Raw genomic sequence first — 16,415 nt, 5'->3', positions numbered from 1 at the left:
TTTCTCTCACACATAAACACCTCTCCTCCCTTCTTTTCAAAATATTTAAAAATTACATAGGTTTTTAAAATCTTATGGCTGGCATATCACACATACAGCTCTCTGGGGAAAGAATCAGATTATCATGAAACACTGTTAGCAAAAGTGTCAGTGAGCTCACAGTATTTTGCCTTTGGAGAGCTGCTCAAATTCAGCTCAAATTTTACGTGTTGTTTTCCAGTACTTTACTGTATAAAATGTGTAAAGAGTGATGAAATGGCCCCCTCGCTGGGCATTTTCAAAAACCAACTGAAGACGTGGTTATATAGACAGGCCTTCCCTCCGGACACTACGTAATTCTCTCTCTTTATCTGTATCTATTGTTTTGTGTTAAGTTGGAAATTGTTATTTTATATTAATTATTTTTATTACGTGTTTTGTGAGTCACCCAGAGTAGACTATGTCTATATGGGCGGCATATAAGCTCAGTAAAACAAACAAACAAACAAACAAACAAACAAACAAACAAACAAACAAATATAAATGGATAATGTAAAGTTGTAACAGCTGCTCTTAAAAGACAAAATTCTGTAAACTGAGGAAGGAACTCCAGAAGTAATTGATAGAGACCTCAAAACAAAATATTGTACCGTGGACTGCTTCAAGGATATACCATTTCATTGCTAGCATTCACTGTCCCCTAAGCATGCATGAGCCTCGTGGCGTAGTGGTTAAAACGCTGTACTGCAGCTAAAACTGTGCTCACAACATGGGGTTCAAATCCCAGGTAGCCGGCTCAAGGTTGACTCAGCCTTCCATCCTTCCGAGGTCGGTAAAATGAGTACCCAGCTTGCTGGGGGGGCAATGTGTAGCCTGTATAATGAAATTGTAAACCGCCCGGAGAGTGCTTGTAGCACTATGGGGCGGTATATAAGTCCAAAAATAAATAAATAAAATAAATGCATTTTTATCTCAACTGTGTTGATTTTACATTGCATATTCTGCAAAGGCCTGTGTGCTATAAAATAAACTGAGCTAGCAGAAGATAATTGATTGGTGCAGGAGCATCTGGCCCAAAAGACTTACATTCATTTAAAAGAAGTACAGTAGATGGTCTTGCACACATCTTTTTCCCTGTCTTGGGTAACAATCCTCTCCCTCCCTTATTCTACTTGCACAAAATTAGTGTCCATCAGTTTCTTCCTCATTCTGCTTCCTGTTAGCATTTCTTCATCCTCTCCATACAGTGGACATATTGCTTCCTTATTTTTCCCAGCCAGTAACACTGGAAAAATTGAAGGCAGCAGGAAAAGAGGATTGATTCAGTGAAGGAAGTGAGGGCCTTTAGTTTGTAAGATCTGAGCAGGATTGTTAATGAAAGGACCTTTTAGAGATAAGTGATTCATAGTGTTGTCATAACCTGTAACTGACTTGATGGCACATAACAACAATAGCAGAGACAGAGAAGAATAAACTTGTTTTTCCTTTAATGCAGTGGCTTGCTTGGAGTGGCGCTATTACTGACGTAGTGCAAATGAAGTACTTTAGAATGTTCAAAGCATAATGCAAAGATGTAATTTGTTTATTTGTTTGTTTTAAAATATTTGTAATCCTCCTTTCTCCTTGAAAGGGATCCAAGGTGGCTTACAACATCGAAAGACAATATTTAAAGCTGAAAACAATGAGTATACAATTATTCAATTCACTTTCAGGTAGAATCAGCTATAATGATGCTGGTTCAAAGCAGAATCAAAAGATGTTGTCTGAAGTTTTACTTAAAAGGACTGGCAACTCCTAGGAGAGGCTGCATTGCCTGTATACTTGAATGCAATCCTGTGAATCCAAGGACCCCCATGATCATTGAAAGATCCCACTGGCCATCTCCAACCTAAAATTTCTCCACAGTCTCTGCCACTGCTCAGTGCTGCAGCTAGAATTAGCCTGTAGTAGAAACACACTATAGGATATCTTTGTTTATACATAAGTTGAATACTGGTCTTCAGCCATCAGACAGTCTTCACTAATATAAGAAGGACAATTATATCACCTTTCCTGTGACAGCTCCAAAAGGCACACCTCTGACGATAAACCAGGATATTCCCCTTTGTTCTCTAACACAAGAAAAGATCAGTTCCTAAGGTCTGTTCCTGATGTCAGTGTAATGTGTGGGAATCACTCAGTCTTCTAACCCTGTGCAACTGCTGCAATGTTTTATAGTATGCAGTGATTTTATGTCTGCATTTGGGACACTTCTTTCTTTGCAGGGATTCAGGAGTGCATCTGATTTTTGCAGTTCTTATGCTTTTTGCTGGAGTGGAGAAAATAATTTATTTTGTGCTGAGTTTCCCCCCCTTCTGATTCTGTGCAGGAACCCAGTGGTAATCACACTCCTCCTCAGTTGTCTCCCTCACTCAGCCAAAGCACTTATACTACTGGTGGCTCATTGGACGTACCACACATTATCATGCAGGGTGATGCAAGGAGAAGAAGAAATGACAGCTATTTTGATGATATTCCCCGGTCAAAACTGGAAAGACAGATGGCACAGGTACTGTTGGGGAACCTGAACTTCTAACTAGGGTTGCAAAAGCCTATCTTTGAAAAATTAATGATAGGACATTTTGGAGGTCACTCACTCATAGGGTTGCTGTAAGTTGAAAGTGATTTGATGGCATATAAAACAATAACATCCATGAAAAATATACTATTTAAAATGTCAGTTCCATACTGCTGTGTTTCTGAAATATATGCCAACTTCTTTGTGAGATTTGTTTGTATTTTTTATAATTTTTTATCCTGTTCTGCAAATTTTCTTTTTACCAACACCGTATAGAGCTAGTTTTGCAGTTGTTGATATATTAGCAATAGGACCTGAAATCATTTTAGAAGTTATTGGCTGTGCAGGTATCTATCTTATTTGTTAAGATGTTTTTTTAAAAAAATATGGTCTATTAGCAAAGACCTGCAAATGGTTCAGATGTGATGTTCAGACTGGACAAACCAATGTAATTTTAGTAAGCTCAGAAGAGCAGGTGAGCAGAACAGATACCATTGTGTCCATCATAAATCGGAGGTAAATGATATGTTGCAGCTAAAAATGTTGTGTGGTTTTGTCTAATGAAGAGGCTAGTATGCTTAAGAGGCATGGTTTCAGGTGACAGTACTGTCCTTCGATCATTTTTTCCTGCTTATTAAAGAATTAGTATCACTAATTCGTCATTTCTAAACATTCCCTCTATAATTGTACATGTCTATTATTTTGTTTTCTTCTGGATTCCAGAACACTCAGCCAGAACAAACAGAACACTCTGTTTTTCTTTTGACCGTGGAGATTTTTTTCTCTCATAAAGTTTTACAGAAATACCTGGATAAAATTGGCTTACTACATAGCAGTTGGCTAAGATTCCTGTTCATATGGGAGGAGCTGAACAAACTACAGAAAGTAATTTCTGCAATTACATGCAGAATGTTACATTTTCTTAGAAGAGCTTCAAGAGTGTTATATATGGATATTTTGTGGTGAAGATTGTCAGGAGTCCTGGTATATTTAACCATTTGTATCCTGATCATTCTAGTGCTGTTACATTTAACTACTGTATCTGCAAAACAAAATAGACCATGACTTTTGCTCCATTCATTCAACCACACATGAATAATCCACTGACTACCTTAAATCAAGCATATGTTTCATCAAAAGACAAGCTAGATTTCATTCCAAAGGTCTGTATAGTTGAACTTCTGTCAACAAAAATGCTGTGGGGTGATATGTGCTGTTCTTTGATTGTGCACAGAATGACTGAAGGCCAAGTCATAAACCATGCTTTAATGCGTCATGGTATACACCAGAAACCAAGCTATGTATTGCACCCAAAAACAGATGGGAGGCCAGTTGAGTTCATGGAGCATATTAGTGACATGAATGGCTCGCTTCACTGAGCAGGCATTCTGCCCTCAGAGAAGCATCCAAGTGTCTGCTTTAGCAACAAGTAGAGATTGACAGTGTTTTTATAAGATTTTCTTCTGCTGCATTCAGATTTGTTTTCTGTCATGTACTAAGAGAAACAATAGATAACAGATTGTTTCCACTTCAGTGCACCAAAAGTTTGATGTATCAATCACAGAATAATTGAGTTGGAATGGTCCTGTAAGTAAGGTCATTGAGTCCAACCCAAGCTCAGTGTAGGAATCCAAATTAAAGCAGATCTGACAATGGTTATCCAGTTTTCTCTTGAATACCTCCAGTGTCAGAGCACTCACCACCTCTTGAGATAACTGATTCCATTGTACTGCTGTAACAGTTAAGATTTTTTTCTTGATATTCAGCCTAAATCTGGCTTCCTGTAGCTTGTGCCCGTTATTATGTGTCCTGATCTCTGGGATAATCGAGAACAGATCCTGCCCCTCCTCTCTATGACTGCCTTTCAAGTACAGTGGTGCCTCGCTTAACGATTGCCTCGTTTAGCGATTAATTCGCATAACGATGTTTTTTTAGGAAATAATATGCACCGTATAACGATGTTTCCTATGGGCGATTTTCGCTTAGCGAAGTTTGGGACCATGCTTCGCATAACGAATGTGATTTTAGGTCCCCTGCTTCACTTAACGATGTTTCTTTTTTCAATTAAAAAGGTGTCTTAGAAGGGTCAAAAACGGTTCTAAATGCTTGGATTCATTAGAGGACCCCCTAAGTCATGTGCAAACCTGATTTGGCTTTGATCTGACTTTTCGTTAATTTATGGTTAATTTTTTTTTCCGGCCCATAGGAACCAATGGACCTGTCAAAATCTGACAGCTCCATGCTTTCCTGTGGGGGAGAAAACAATTCGCCATAAATTAACGAAAGTTCAGATCAAAGCCAAATCAGGTTTGCACACGACTTAGGGGGTCCTCTAACGAATCCAAGCATTTAGAACAGTTGCTGTGTCTTCATTAATTTTTTGTGAATTTTTTCTTCCCCCATAGGAAATAATGGAGCTGTCAGATTTTGACAGCTGTCAAAAGATGGGGGAAAAATTCACCATTAATTAACGAAAAGTCAGATCAAAGCCAAATTAACTTTTGCATCCATTTTAGAGGGTGCAGAAGCTAATCCAAGCATTTAAAACCATTTTTGACCCTTTTATGACACACTTAATTTTGCAAAAATTGACTTCGCAAAGCCATTGAAATGTATTGAGTCAGCTACAATACATTCCAATGGAGGAAACATTGTATCGTTTAACGATGTTTCCTATGGGTTTTTTCGCTTAAGGACGGCAATCCGTGCCTATTGGAACGGATTAACCGGTTTCCAATGCATTCCTATGGAAAATGGTGTTTCGCATAACGATGTTTCACATAACTTTTTTTTTGGAACCAATTAAAATCATTATGCGAGGCACCACTGTATTTGAAAAGTGCTTTCATATCTCCCTTCAGTCCTACTTGCTTGAGGCTAAACATGCCCAGTTCTTTCAGTCTTTCCTCATAGAAATTGGTTCTAGTCCCCTGATCATTTTATTCCCCTCTCTGAACTTGCTCTAATTTGTTGGCATCCTTCTTAAAATGCAGTGTCCAGAACTGGACACAGTACTGTAGATGAGGCTTAATCTTGAGGGGTATTAGTACTTCACAAGATTTGGAGACTGTAGTTTTGTTAATGCCTCCTAAAATCACATTTGCCTTTTTTGCAGCCTTATCATAATCAGCTTTTGATCTACAATTCCAAGATCTTTCTCACTTGTAGTATTACTGAGCCAAGTATCCCCCATATTGTAAATATGCATTTGTGTTTTTTTCTAGGTGTGGAACTTAGCATTTATCTGTTAAATTTCATTCTGTTGTTTTTAGCCCAGTGCTCAAACCTGTCTTTTTTAAAAAAATGTTAAATATCTTCTGTACTGAGAAGTGTGGCAACTGGTTCCCCCCGCCCCATGGCAAAGGGGGTGCTGCCACATCTAAGGCTTATGTTACTGCCAGCCAGCTCACTTCACCAGAGGCAGAGGATTAGGGTACCATCTGTATTCTTCTCGCTACTCCAGCCTCATCACACAGTGTATATGTTGAGGGGCTAGGACAGTGGAGGCAAACCTTTTTCGGCTTGAGTGCCCAAAATGAGGGGGTGGGGAAGATACCAGTGGCTGCCATGCCACCTGGAAGACCAGAACCAGAACAGGAAGTGACAGTTTCAGGGGAATCATGGGGACAGACAGGAAGTTAAAGGGAGAATCATGGGGATGGACAGGAAGTTAAAGGGGGAATCATGGGGATGGACAGGAAGCTAAAAGGGGAATCATGGGGATGGACAGGAAGTTAAAGGACCCAGTACAGGAAGAGAAAGGGAATCCCAGCTGCAGCCACTTCAAAAGGTTTGTCTCCTGCCAGAAGAAAGGGCTTCGCGTGCCAGCTGTGGCACGCCTGCCATAGGTTCGCCATCACTGGGCTAGGAGAGAGAATATGGAAACAATAGTAAATAAGACATTTCTAATGTAGGGGCCAGGTATAATTTTTTTTTGTTTGGCTGAGTTGTAGAGTAAATAAACAGCTCTGTGTGTGAAGCAGTGCCTGAGCTGCCTGCTTGAAGGAAAATAAAAAGTAAGCTTGAGAAGGACTCACAGTTTCTTTGCAAGGTGGGAAGTGGTCAGGGAGTAAAAGTGTTCACCACACAGCATCTATTTGGTATATTAGAACTCAAATTGAAGCATAAATCCTCCCTACAAACATCCCCCTCCAGTTATTCAAACTCCTGATTTAACAATGGGAAGAACCTCAGGCATTTGCCCCCGAAACCTCCCCCACATAACTCCTCTTCAATTGGATGGGAATTAATTTGAAAGTGGTTTGCAGTAGTGTTGAGGATGGTCTGCATGTACCAGCTCATCTGAACCCTAAGGCAAACTTGTTCAAATGGAGAAAAATTTCATTTTGCTGAATGAAATGTGAAGATGAAATTGGATTCAGGCAAAAACAGTCATCATTCTGGTCTGTTTTTTTTTTTAAATCACATTGGATAATTCTGGTGGCTAGGAATGAATGGAGCACCTACAGACTTCCATTGTTTGAATGCCAACATTTGGAAGTAAGGAAGAGGTGACCTTGTAGCCCTATAGAATTCAGTTTGAAAGCAGAGTGCATGCCACAAGAATAGTAATCAGATGTAGTAGTTCAGTGTATGTTTACCATATAAAATACAGCAAAAAGAAGGAACATAAGTTTTGTCATCCAGAGATATCAAAGGCAGACAAGTTGTCAACTAAGAGCCACATTGTAATAAAAACTTTTCAGTTCCTTGCATTGGTAGGTTAGAAAAGAAAATTTCTTTTCAACTCCCCTTCCCCCCAGAAATGGGGAGGAATTGACATGTTAGCAGTAGAGCAAAGTGGAGCACATTCCTTGCATGCAAAAGCCTCCATGGTCAGTCCCTGGAATCTTCCAGTAGGGCAAGGACAAAATCCTGCCTGAAACCCTGGACTGCTGGTGCCAGTCAGTGTCCTGCATTGAGTGGACCAGGAATCGGATGTAGTTCAGTAGGACCCAGTATCCACAGGGGATCACTTCCGCCAGAGGGTGCCCTTGTATGTTGTATATAGAGCTGCGGGAAATTGTGGATAATTGAAACAGTGGATACCGATCCTGCAGATATGGGGGTCCTACTGTATTAGGGAACTTTTATTGTGCCTGTTTTGATTGGACATAAAATGTGACAAAACAAGCATTAAGGCACATGAATAAATACCATGGGATCATAGAACACACAAGGTGCAGAAAGCTAGTATACTTAGGCCATATACTGAAGACTCAAAAGTACAGATTGTTACAGGTGATACAATAAAATGCAGCTGATAAATGATTGATACAGCAGATAAATGGGAAGAACAGAATCTTGGAGAATGGTTTTGATGCAACACAATGGCTGGATATTTGCTACATTGCTATGCAAAAGCTGTAACTTTAGAATAGAATTTTAAGTTAAGAAGAAATTTGGTCATGTAACTTGGTATGTAACAAGTAACTTCTGCCGAGATTTCTTACAACAGTTTGCTTCCTTTTTTGTAGCAGCCCAACAAGATTTCAGCCAGTGTCATGGCTGAGAGTTGCCTCATCCAAAGCCTAATTTGAAATTATTATGTCCAACTTTGGTGCGAGTGGAACAGGGATATGATTTTTATAAATGCTTTTTGATCTCAAAAGAATCCATCCATCCATATTCAATTCCACAAAATAAAGCAGATTCGACACACTCCAGTCATTTATTTACTTCGGAAGTTCCTTCTATTACATGGTGATAGAACATGCTTCAGAAACTGACAGCATTTGATTGATGCATTGCTGCATTCTTTGGCATGTTTTTATGGTCCTATGACATTTTCAGGAAAAGGTTTTAACTTTCCAGACTCCTTTAAAATATTCACCTTCAGTGGGATGGAACTATTAACTACTTCAGGGTGTGTTTTAAGACAAAAATCCAAATATTTTTTTAAAGCCCGATTTTTTTCTTTGCATAATTTATTCCCCCATTCCCTGCAATTAGTTTGGCCTAGTTACCATTCAGAATTATCTACAATCCCAGCCCCACTTCATCACATTCTTACAGTTCCAGTACAACCTGGTTGTAAGTAAACTGGAGCTGGGGGGGGGGAAGAAGGCCTTCTGAATAAAGAGAGAGATTTGCTCAGGTCAAGCACCAATAATGTAATACTCTGCTCTTCCTTATTTTGTTTGTTCCACATAGATCTGCCAATTGAACCACTCAGACAACAGCTTACTTTCATTATTTATACTTGTTCTCTTCTTAAATTGCCCTTAATTAGTTAGCAGTTTTTTACCCACATGGTATTCTCATGCCATGGCAGCCAGAATCCTGTTTTCCCCCACAAATGCAGTGGTCTGTCATGCATGCATTGGTTCTTGTATGCTAGTTGTGTACACCATTATTCGCTTGTGCTAGTGGAAACCCCTTTGCTATAAACAGGGTGATCTCCAGCTCATTGCAACTGCCAGCTGGAGATCGAGCAGAGCACGCTGTGTCTATGGAGCATCTGCACTCTGCATTGTACAAGAGCATCTCACAGTGCATTTTCTAAAAACCACAGCATGTTATGTGCATTAGGTTGTGTGAGACACAAATAGGCAAAAATCTATGAATGAACTCTTGGAGAAACAAGAGTATTTTAGATCCCTTTTGTATTATTGATTTGTATCCAGTAGATGTAATAGATTTTAGTCAGATGTAGTAAGAATAAACTGGGAGTTGGCCCGCTGCGGATCATATTGTATATGGTAAATTGGGATGCAGAATGTAAAAGATAAGTTTTGATCTCCTATATCAAGAGGTGTTCATATTCTGTACACACAGTTCTATATGTAAAAGAAGGTTATTCAGTTTGTATAGGTAAAGGTTCCACTTAACATTTAGTCCAGTCGTGTCCAACTCTAGGGTGCGGTGCTCATCCCTGTCTCCAAGTTGTAGAGCCAGCGTTTGTCCAAAGACAGTTTCCGTGGTCACGTGGCCAGCACGACCAGACATGGAATGCCGTTATCTTCCCACCGAGGTGGTACCTATTTATATACTCGCATTTTTACATGCTTTCGAATTGCTAGGTTGGCAGGAGCTGGGACAAGCGACGGGAGCTCACTCTGTCACGTGGATTCGATCTTACGACTGCTGGTCTTCTGACCTGGCAGCACAGAGGCTTCTGTGGTTTAACCCGCAGTACCACCATGTCATGTGTTGAGAATTTCTCAACACATACTTCCTCTAAATCATTTGAGTTAGACTTAGACTTAGATGTGTTTGGGTTCCATTTTAATTATTGTTAAAAATTATTCTTGAGTTAAGCCCCACTGATTTCAGTGGGAACTAACTGCGACTAAGTCTGAACCCCAATCAATTATTATGTGGGCAGTTGAGGTTCTTTGGAAGGTGGTAGGAAATCAGGTACAGAATGATCCTGAGAGCTTGATATTATCTACTGTATGTGGAAAGACAAAATAGCTCCTGAACTGCAATCCAGTGGGTATTATGTAGAAGTAATATCTGTTGACCTTGGTAGGACTTAGTTTTTGCAACAGGTGAGAATATTTCACTCTGTAAATCAAGTAGAAGATTGATGACCAGATGCCCTAAGCTGGGAGCTAACTGAGTTCATTGTGCTTGGGTGCAAGCAGAATATTAATTGTGCATTTAAAATATGTGGTTACAGCTTTCATGATTTTTACTATCAACTAACCGGCAAGTGTTATTACATTGATACGAAAGCTCGTGCCCCATATTTTGAAGAAAATATTTCATGAGGACTTACCACATTTATTATTTGTTTGAATTTTCTCAGCACATACTTGTTTTGTGATGTTAATAGCAAAATGCCTTTCTAAAAAATTGCCTTTTGACTGCTGTTTCTTACTCACAGTTTTAATAAAGCATGTGATGAGATAACATCTATAGAAAGATCGCTACCATGCCCTTTTCTTAATAAAACCACCTGGATTTAATAAATAACCATTTTTGAAGTGTTTGCGACTTACTTCACTTTGAGAGTGACTTTTTGTTTTTAACAAGATAGAATAATGCATTAACTTACTTTTAAGAGAACAATGAATTCTTGATGTATGAATGTGAGGTCAGAATTTTTCTGCCAGGAGTTGCTTTACATGTTAGGAAGTGCAAGACATTATGGTGACATCTCTCTATCTATCCCTCCCTCCCTCCACAAAGCTTACATTCTCCCCTGTAGCAAAGTGCATGAGCTTCTGGAAGTCAGTCGTCTAACAGCAACATCTGGACATCTTTTTTCTACCCTTTGCTAAAATGTTTGGTTTTAAATATGTAGATGCATTTAATATATTTGTATTTTACTGACAGAATCTGTCCCAGGATTCTAGTACATAAACAGTGGGATTATCCCACCCATACCTTGCTGCAGTTCCTGTGAAAACTGCATAAATGCATATAGCTTGTAACTAATAGCCCTGAGAGGGAAAAGTGAGAAATAATTACACAGTCCTCTGTCTAGCATAATAGCTTCAACCCTGTCCCTTTGCCCCCAGTTGCATTATTTTGAATAATTAAAAAAAATCAAATTCATTCGGTGCATTGATGCATTTAATGTCACATCTATTTTGGTCCTGAGTTCCACCTTCATGTTACCCTGGAAATGCTAAAGGGAAAGAAAGCACAGTCTGACTTCTGCCGCTGCATGGCAGAGCCAGCTTTGGCACACATTCAGTATAATTTCAGTGAGTAGCAGAGATGACAAGTGACCTCTATGTTAAAACCATTTTCATCCATACAGTTCAGATTTTCTGCTGTGCCATGTTTCAATTTCCTGTCTGTTGAAACATTAACAGACACAGAACAACTTGATGAGTACAAAAAGCCTTGGGCATTAATGCAGTCAGAAGAAATTATCTTCAGAATTCTGCTGGAGCTTCTTTAGAGATGTTTCAAGTCTCCTTTAAAAATACTATCTGGAATCAATTTGAAAACCTATACCCATGTAACGCCATTGGAGTAAAGTTCAGCTGCAAAATTGCTGCAGGTTAAGAACTCAGTATTGTCAGTTGCTGTCACATCCTGTGTCACATGACTGGTGTGTGACAGCAAATGTCCATATTGACTTTTAGCTTGCAGCACTTAGCCAATGAAATTTATGCAGATAGAATGTGCTGGTAGGTACAATTAACAGGATTCTGGGCAATACAGTATTTTAAAAAAATTTCAGATTACTGACTATTGCAAATAGCATCCTGGAAGGGAATATTCCAAGGCATGCTTTTCTTTATGCCAATTTAGCTGCCCTGGCTCCACTCTCTGAATATTTTTTATCTAAGTACTACAGAGCTGGAAGGAACCTTATGGATCGAGTCCAACCCCTGTCAGGGAGGTCCAGTGGGGAATTGGACTCTCAACCTCTAACCACTATGCTATCCAGCAGTTCTTCTCTGTAGTTTAATTTCATCTTCATTGGTAGAATAAGAGAACTTGCATTTTTAGGCAGTAAATAGGTAAAGGATTAAGTATGGATGAGGAATCATTGGCTGCCCAGATGTTGCTGGATTATACATCCCATAATTCCCTCACTGTTGGCCATGTTGGCTGGGACTGAGGAGAATTGGAGCCTAACAACATATGAAGAGCCATAAGTCTCCCTATTCTAGAATTAAACTCTGCCAAAACCACATAAGGACTGTAAATGGAAAGTTACTATACGTAGCTTGATTGTGAAACCATACACTGTTAAATCACCAGAGGTTCTAAAGCAGGAGGAATCACACTTCCTGATGTACCTCAGGCGTAAATTTGCGGTATTTTTATTCTCTCCTCTTTGAAGGTTACTTCTGTATTATTCACCATTGCTATTCTTAACCACCCTTTCATCTTGCCATCTTTTCATATCTGGAAGAGTCCTGTAGGTTATGTTAAACTTTTGTCAAGGTTAAAGTCCAGGTAAATCTCACAGTTGCTGATCCCCCAAATTTAGGGAAGAATGAACAACTGCATAGCCTCATATTCTCAAAGAAGCTAAACAAAACAGAAACAGCATAACTTGTAGATACGAATTACCATAAATTAAGAAATCTCCCTAAACCTTATCTTCTTCATACTGAGGTGTGCAACTTGAAGTGCAACAAATAATCCTACATAGATTTTCTAATTTACAACAATTCATATCAAAAAGCTACAAACTTTGTGTAACTGTGCAACAGGATTTCAGCCCCTGTGTCAGCAAGGTAATATTAAATTACTAATGATCTGATTTTGTTTATCGAGGCAAAACAATGCACTTGATTGTGATAGTCTGCTGTCACAATCGTTACCTTATTCATTATCCTGCCAGTTCTGAGGACTCAGTTGTAAGAATCCTTTCTGGTAGTTGAAAGAAAGGCAGCCTCCACTGCCAGTTCTTAGAATTTTAACAGATTTTCACAGAGGAAAAGCCATGGTGATTTTCTTCCAGGAAGCTGTGACTGAATGCAGGCTTTTATTTGGACACCAGTATTAAATTCTTGCTTCTTGTTTTAACTGCTGGCTGTGTTCTGTAGACTGCTGCTAAGCTATTGATGTACAGCATTAATTGCTAGCTACTACACAGTTGCATTTCTCAAATGTTCAGTGCCTTTCATTGTTGCTATTCAGGATATTGTGGGTAGCTACTATATCTGAAGTATGTTTTACTTGCTTGGTTACTATGAGCTATCATCTTAGATCTTGTGATGTTCAAACACCAAATGACATGTCAGATGATATCACTCCGACTTCCTTTTTCTGTTGATGCAGTTGTATTATGCTTTTCGCTTCACAGGCCATCTTTGATTTTTCAAACGTACAAGGTCTGTCTATAAGTCATTTGGAATGAGGAAATGGATTGCTACTCCTTTTTGCTGTTAGAAATTATATTATCTGCTGATTGCTGCAGCCAGTGTGGCATTTTCAGAGTAATTTGTCCAATCCACTATACTACAAAATGCAAATCAGTGTCTGAAATACAATTGAAGGATACATACTTTTCATTTTCTCCTGCTTTACTTCTATTTCATTATTGTAGAATGGCTTTATTACTCTGAAGAAGTCTCAAATTCATTCTAAAATCCTTGTTTTTCTTTCTTTAAGCCATAGATATGTTTTATCTGTAAATATATAATTGAACTAGGCTTTAACAGCTGCTGCCAGTTTGAAACTATATCTTATAAATTCCTGCTGTGACACCTTGTTCCATTCCTGCATTGTGTAATGCTTATTCTTCCTGGGTTTGAGGGTGTTTGGGGTGCTTTACTACTTACAACATGAGATACAGTTTTCTGTTTGTATCGGCAGTCTTCTGTCTGTGAGATTTGGACCAGCCAGAATGCAGGATATCCTTACACAGCAGTTCATCAGGTTCATAATGTAAGATATTTTCAACAAATGGCTACGTTTGTCACTGTATTGCTGTCTAGTGTGTTGCCTTGGTGTTGTAATACCTTATGCAGGCTACCATGCTTTTAAGAGTTCAAAAAGCAATGTGTAACATCCAATTTCCAGGACAGTATCTGTGTGTTTATAAATTTGTTTTCATAGTGTGCAATAACTGTGTTGGTTTTGTGTAACTGGATGCTGTTTTTTAAAGCTTTAAAGTCTCAAAATTTTTCTTTAATGACCCCATTATCTAAACTTTTTTTTAGGTGGTTGTCTCTGTTCAGCTTCACGCACAAAAATAGGTGCAAATTGCATAATTTCTGCAATTTCACTTTGTTTTGTGCCTTTGCCTTTCTGTGATAAAGGTGGATCCTCTCTTTAGTTTCTTGGTGCCTTTTTCTAAACTTGAAACTTCACTGATGAGACACTTCAATGTATATTTAGCAAACATGGTCTTACAGTACACCATCACTTCTAAACAAATCTGCACTGATTTTTGGACACAGGACGGCTACAATCCTTTGGCCACTGGGAAGGGTGCTTTGGGGGAGATGCAATATTTGACACACACCCCCTACATGGCAGTTATACAACTTTCAGTGGCTGTACAGCCCAGGATGGCAGAACTCTTGGAGCAGGAGAGTAAGTGGATGGAGGCCATGGATGGCGTGAAGAAGGTTCTAGATATGATGTACATTGAGATCTGCCAACCCTTTTACCACATCCTGAATATTATGGAAAGCTTTGGACCAGCCTTTGTTTAAATTGTTTGTAACAGTGAGGCAGTAAGTTTTAAAAAAGCAAAATCAGGAGGAAAGAAGATGCAAAAGCACTCTTTCTTTTCTCCGAGCCAATCATGGAGAAAATCAGCATTGTGACAGGAGTGATCTGGACCATCTTGATGCAGTACCCTTACTTATGAACTGTATCTTCAGTATCACGCTTAAGTTTATCTTTATGTCCACCTTCTAATATGGCACACATACTATTTGTTCTAGTTACTTGTGTAAAATAGGCACCTGTTCCACAAATCATGTGTTTGGGTGCATATTCTTCCCTCAAATGATGTATTAATATTTGTGTTAAGAGAAGAAACATATGAAATAACCTTCAAGTGTAGATCAAAAAATCAAGAATGCCACAAAAATCTGCACTTTCATTTCAACCAAATAGTATCAGCCCTAAAAGAATATCAAGTTTAAATAATACAATATTTGTATGTATTATTTGTTAGCATGAACAACTACAAGTAGCTTTAAGGAGTTGTAGACAATTAAGAGGGATGGACTGTTTTATCTGAACAGATTCATAAGTATGTCATCTGAACTATAATTGCTGCATCAGCTTATTAGGAAAAGATGAAAGAGAGCTACAAATCCACCGAGACCGCCCGCTGAAATGTTTGGCAAACCAGTCTCTTGAGACTGAAGGATGCCTGATCTCTCTGTCTCATACTCAAGGTACAGGGAAAAAGCCTTGAGATGAAGGGAAAAACCAGCACTTTCAGTGACTTGTTCCTACATTGCACCGAGGGCATTAATCAGGAGAGCAACTTTTTGTTTGCTTCTCCCATTTACTGTTCGGTTTCTGGGATTTATTTCAGGGAGAGAAGGGAGTCTCTAGAACTGGGAGATCTAGGACCCCCTTGAACGTGACTGGAATTCTGCTGCAATTTTGGTGGAGTAGAACCAGTGGGACATCTATGCCTTTGGAAGTTCATGCACACATGCCAAATATCAAACCGAGCAGTTGTTTCCTGCTAGCACCAGATATGCTGCTTACTGTGTTTATTTTGACAACAAATCATGAGTTATAGAAAGAAAATTATCTATTTGGAATTGCATTTCAATTTAATAAAACAGTTGCTTGTGGCACGTGCACCCCAAAAAAAAAAAATCCATACAATTAGGGGCTTGTTTTATTGATGCAATGCTAAATTTAGTTTCAACCATTACAGAGGATTTATAGTGAATGTTTCAAACAGAATCAAGTATATTTAAGTCCCACTGATTTTAATGGCACTTACACATAATAAAAACTAGAGCATAGGTGCTTGGCTGGATGGTAACATAGATTACAGTACTGATTTGGCTTCAAGATAAGTATTTAACAACAATCACTTCTGTGTATCTCGAGTCGTGATATATCTGTATATCTACAGCCAAAAATCTTGTTGTGTAATTTATCTGTGGAAAGGTGATGACGTTTTCAGCAAGAAGTGATTTTTGGCGACTAAAAACATCCAATTTTCATCCAACAGCTTTTCCAACACGCACATAATCCCTTTCATTGTGTGAAAGTTCTGGGAGCTGATAGGAGGAAAATGTTTTTGATTACTGAAATCACCACTTCCAGATGATGTTGCAGGTGGAAAGAATCTTTCTATAGGTAAATACTTTTTCCTCCTGTACCATGGCTCCCACATTTTTCATATGATGAAGGGGATTAAATGGCAATAGGAAAAGCTGTGGGACAGAATTAGGAAGTTTTTAGTTACTGAAAATCTCAACCTCCCAATAATGCCATCGCCTTTCTGCAAGCATAGTTACACTCACAGGATGTC

At 38.9% G+C, this 16,415-nt stretch overlaps 1 protein-coding gene across 22 annotated transcripts in view; it reads left to right on the top strand.

Moving 5' to 3' along the window:
* Positions 1–16,415, top strand: part of ANKS1B (ankyrin repeat and sterile alpha motif domain containing 1B) — a 456,219-nt gene that overhangs the window by 414,081 nt on the left and 25,723 nt on the right. For 14 of the 22 annotated variants that reach the window (XM_073000243.2, XM_020803323.3, XM_073000236.2 and 11 more), the window contains 2 exons: positions 2,348–2,527; positions 13,772–13,843. In XM_073000243.2, the coding sequence (XP_072856344.2) occupies positions 2,348–2,527; positions 13,772–13,843 (252 nt within the window). The remainder of the gene's footprint in view (positions 1–2,347; positions 2,528–13,771; positions 13,844–16,415) is intronic. The other 8 variants (XM_078376055.1, XM_073000244.2, XM_073000237.2 and 5 more) reach the window with 1 other exon arrangement.

Source organism: Pogona vitticeps, chromosome 5 (genome assembly GCF_051106095.1).
Source record: "Pogona vitticeps strain Pit_001003342236 chromosome 5, PviZW2.1, whole genome shotgun sequence".
NCBI classification, from domain to species: Eukaryota; Metazoa; Chordata; class Lepidosauria; order Squamata; family Agamidae; genus Pogona; species Pogona vitticeps.
This window is presented reverse-complemented; position numbering and strand designations above follow the sequence as displayed.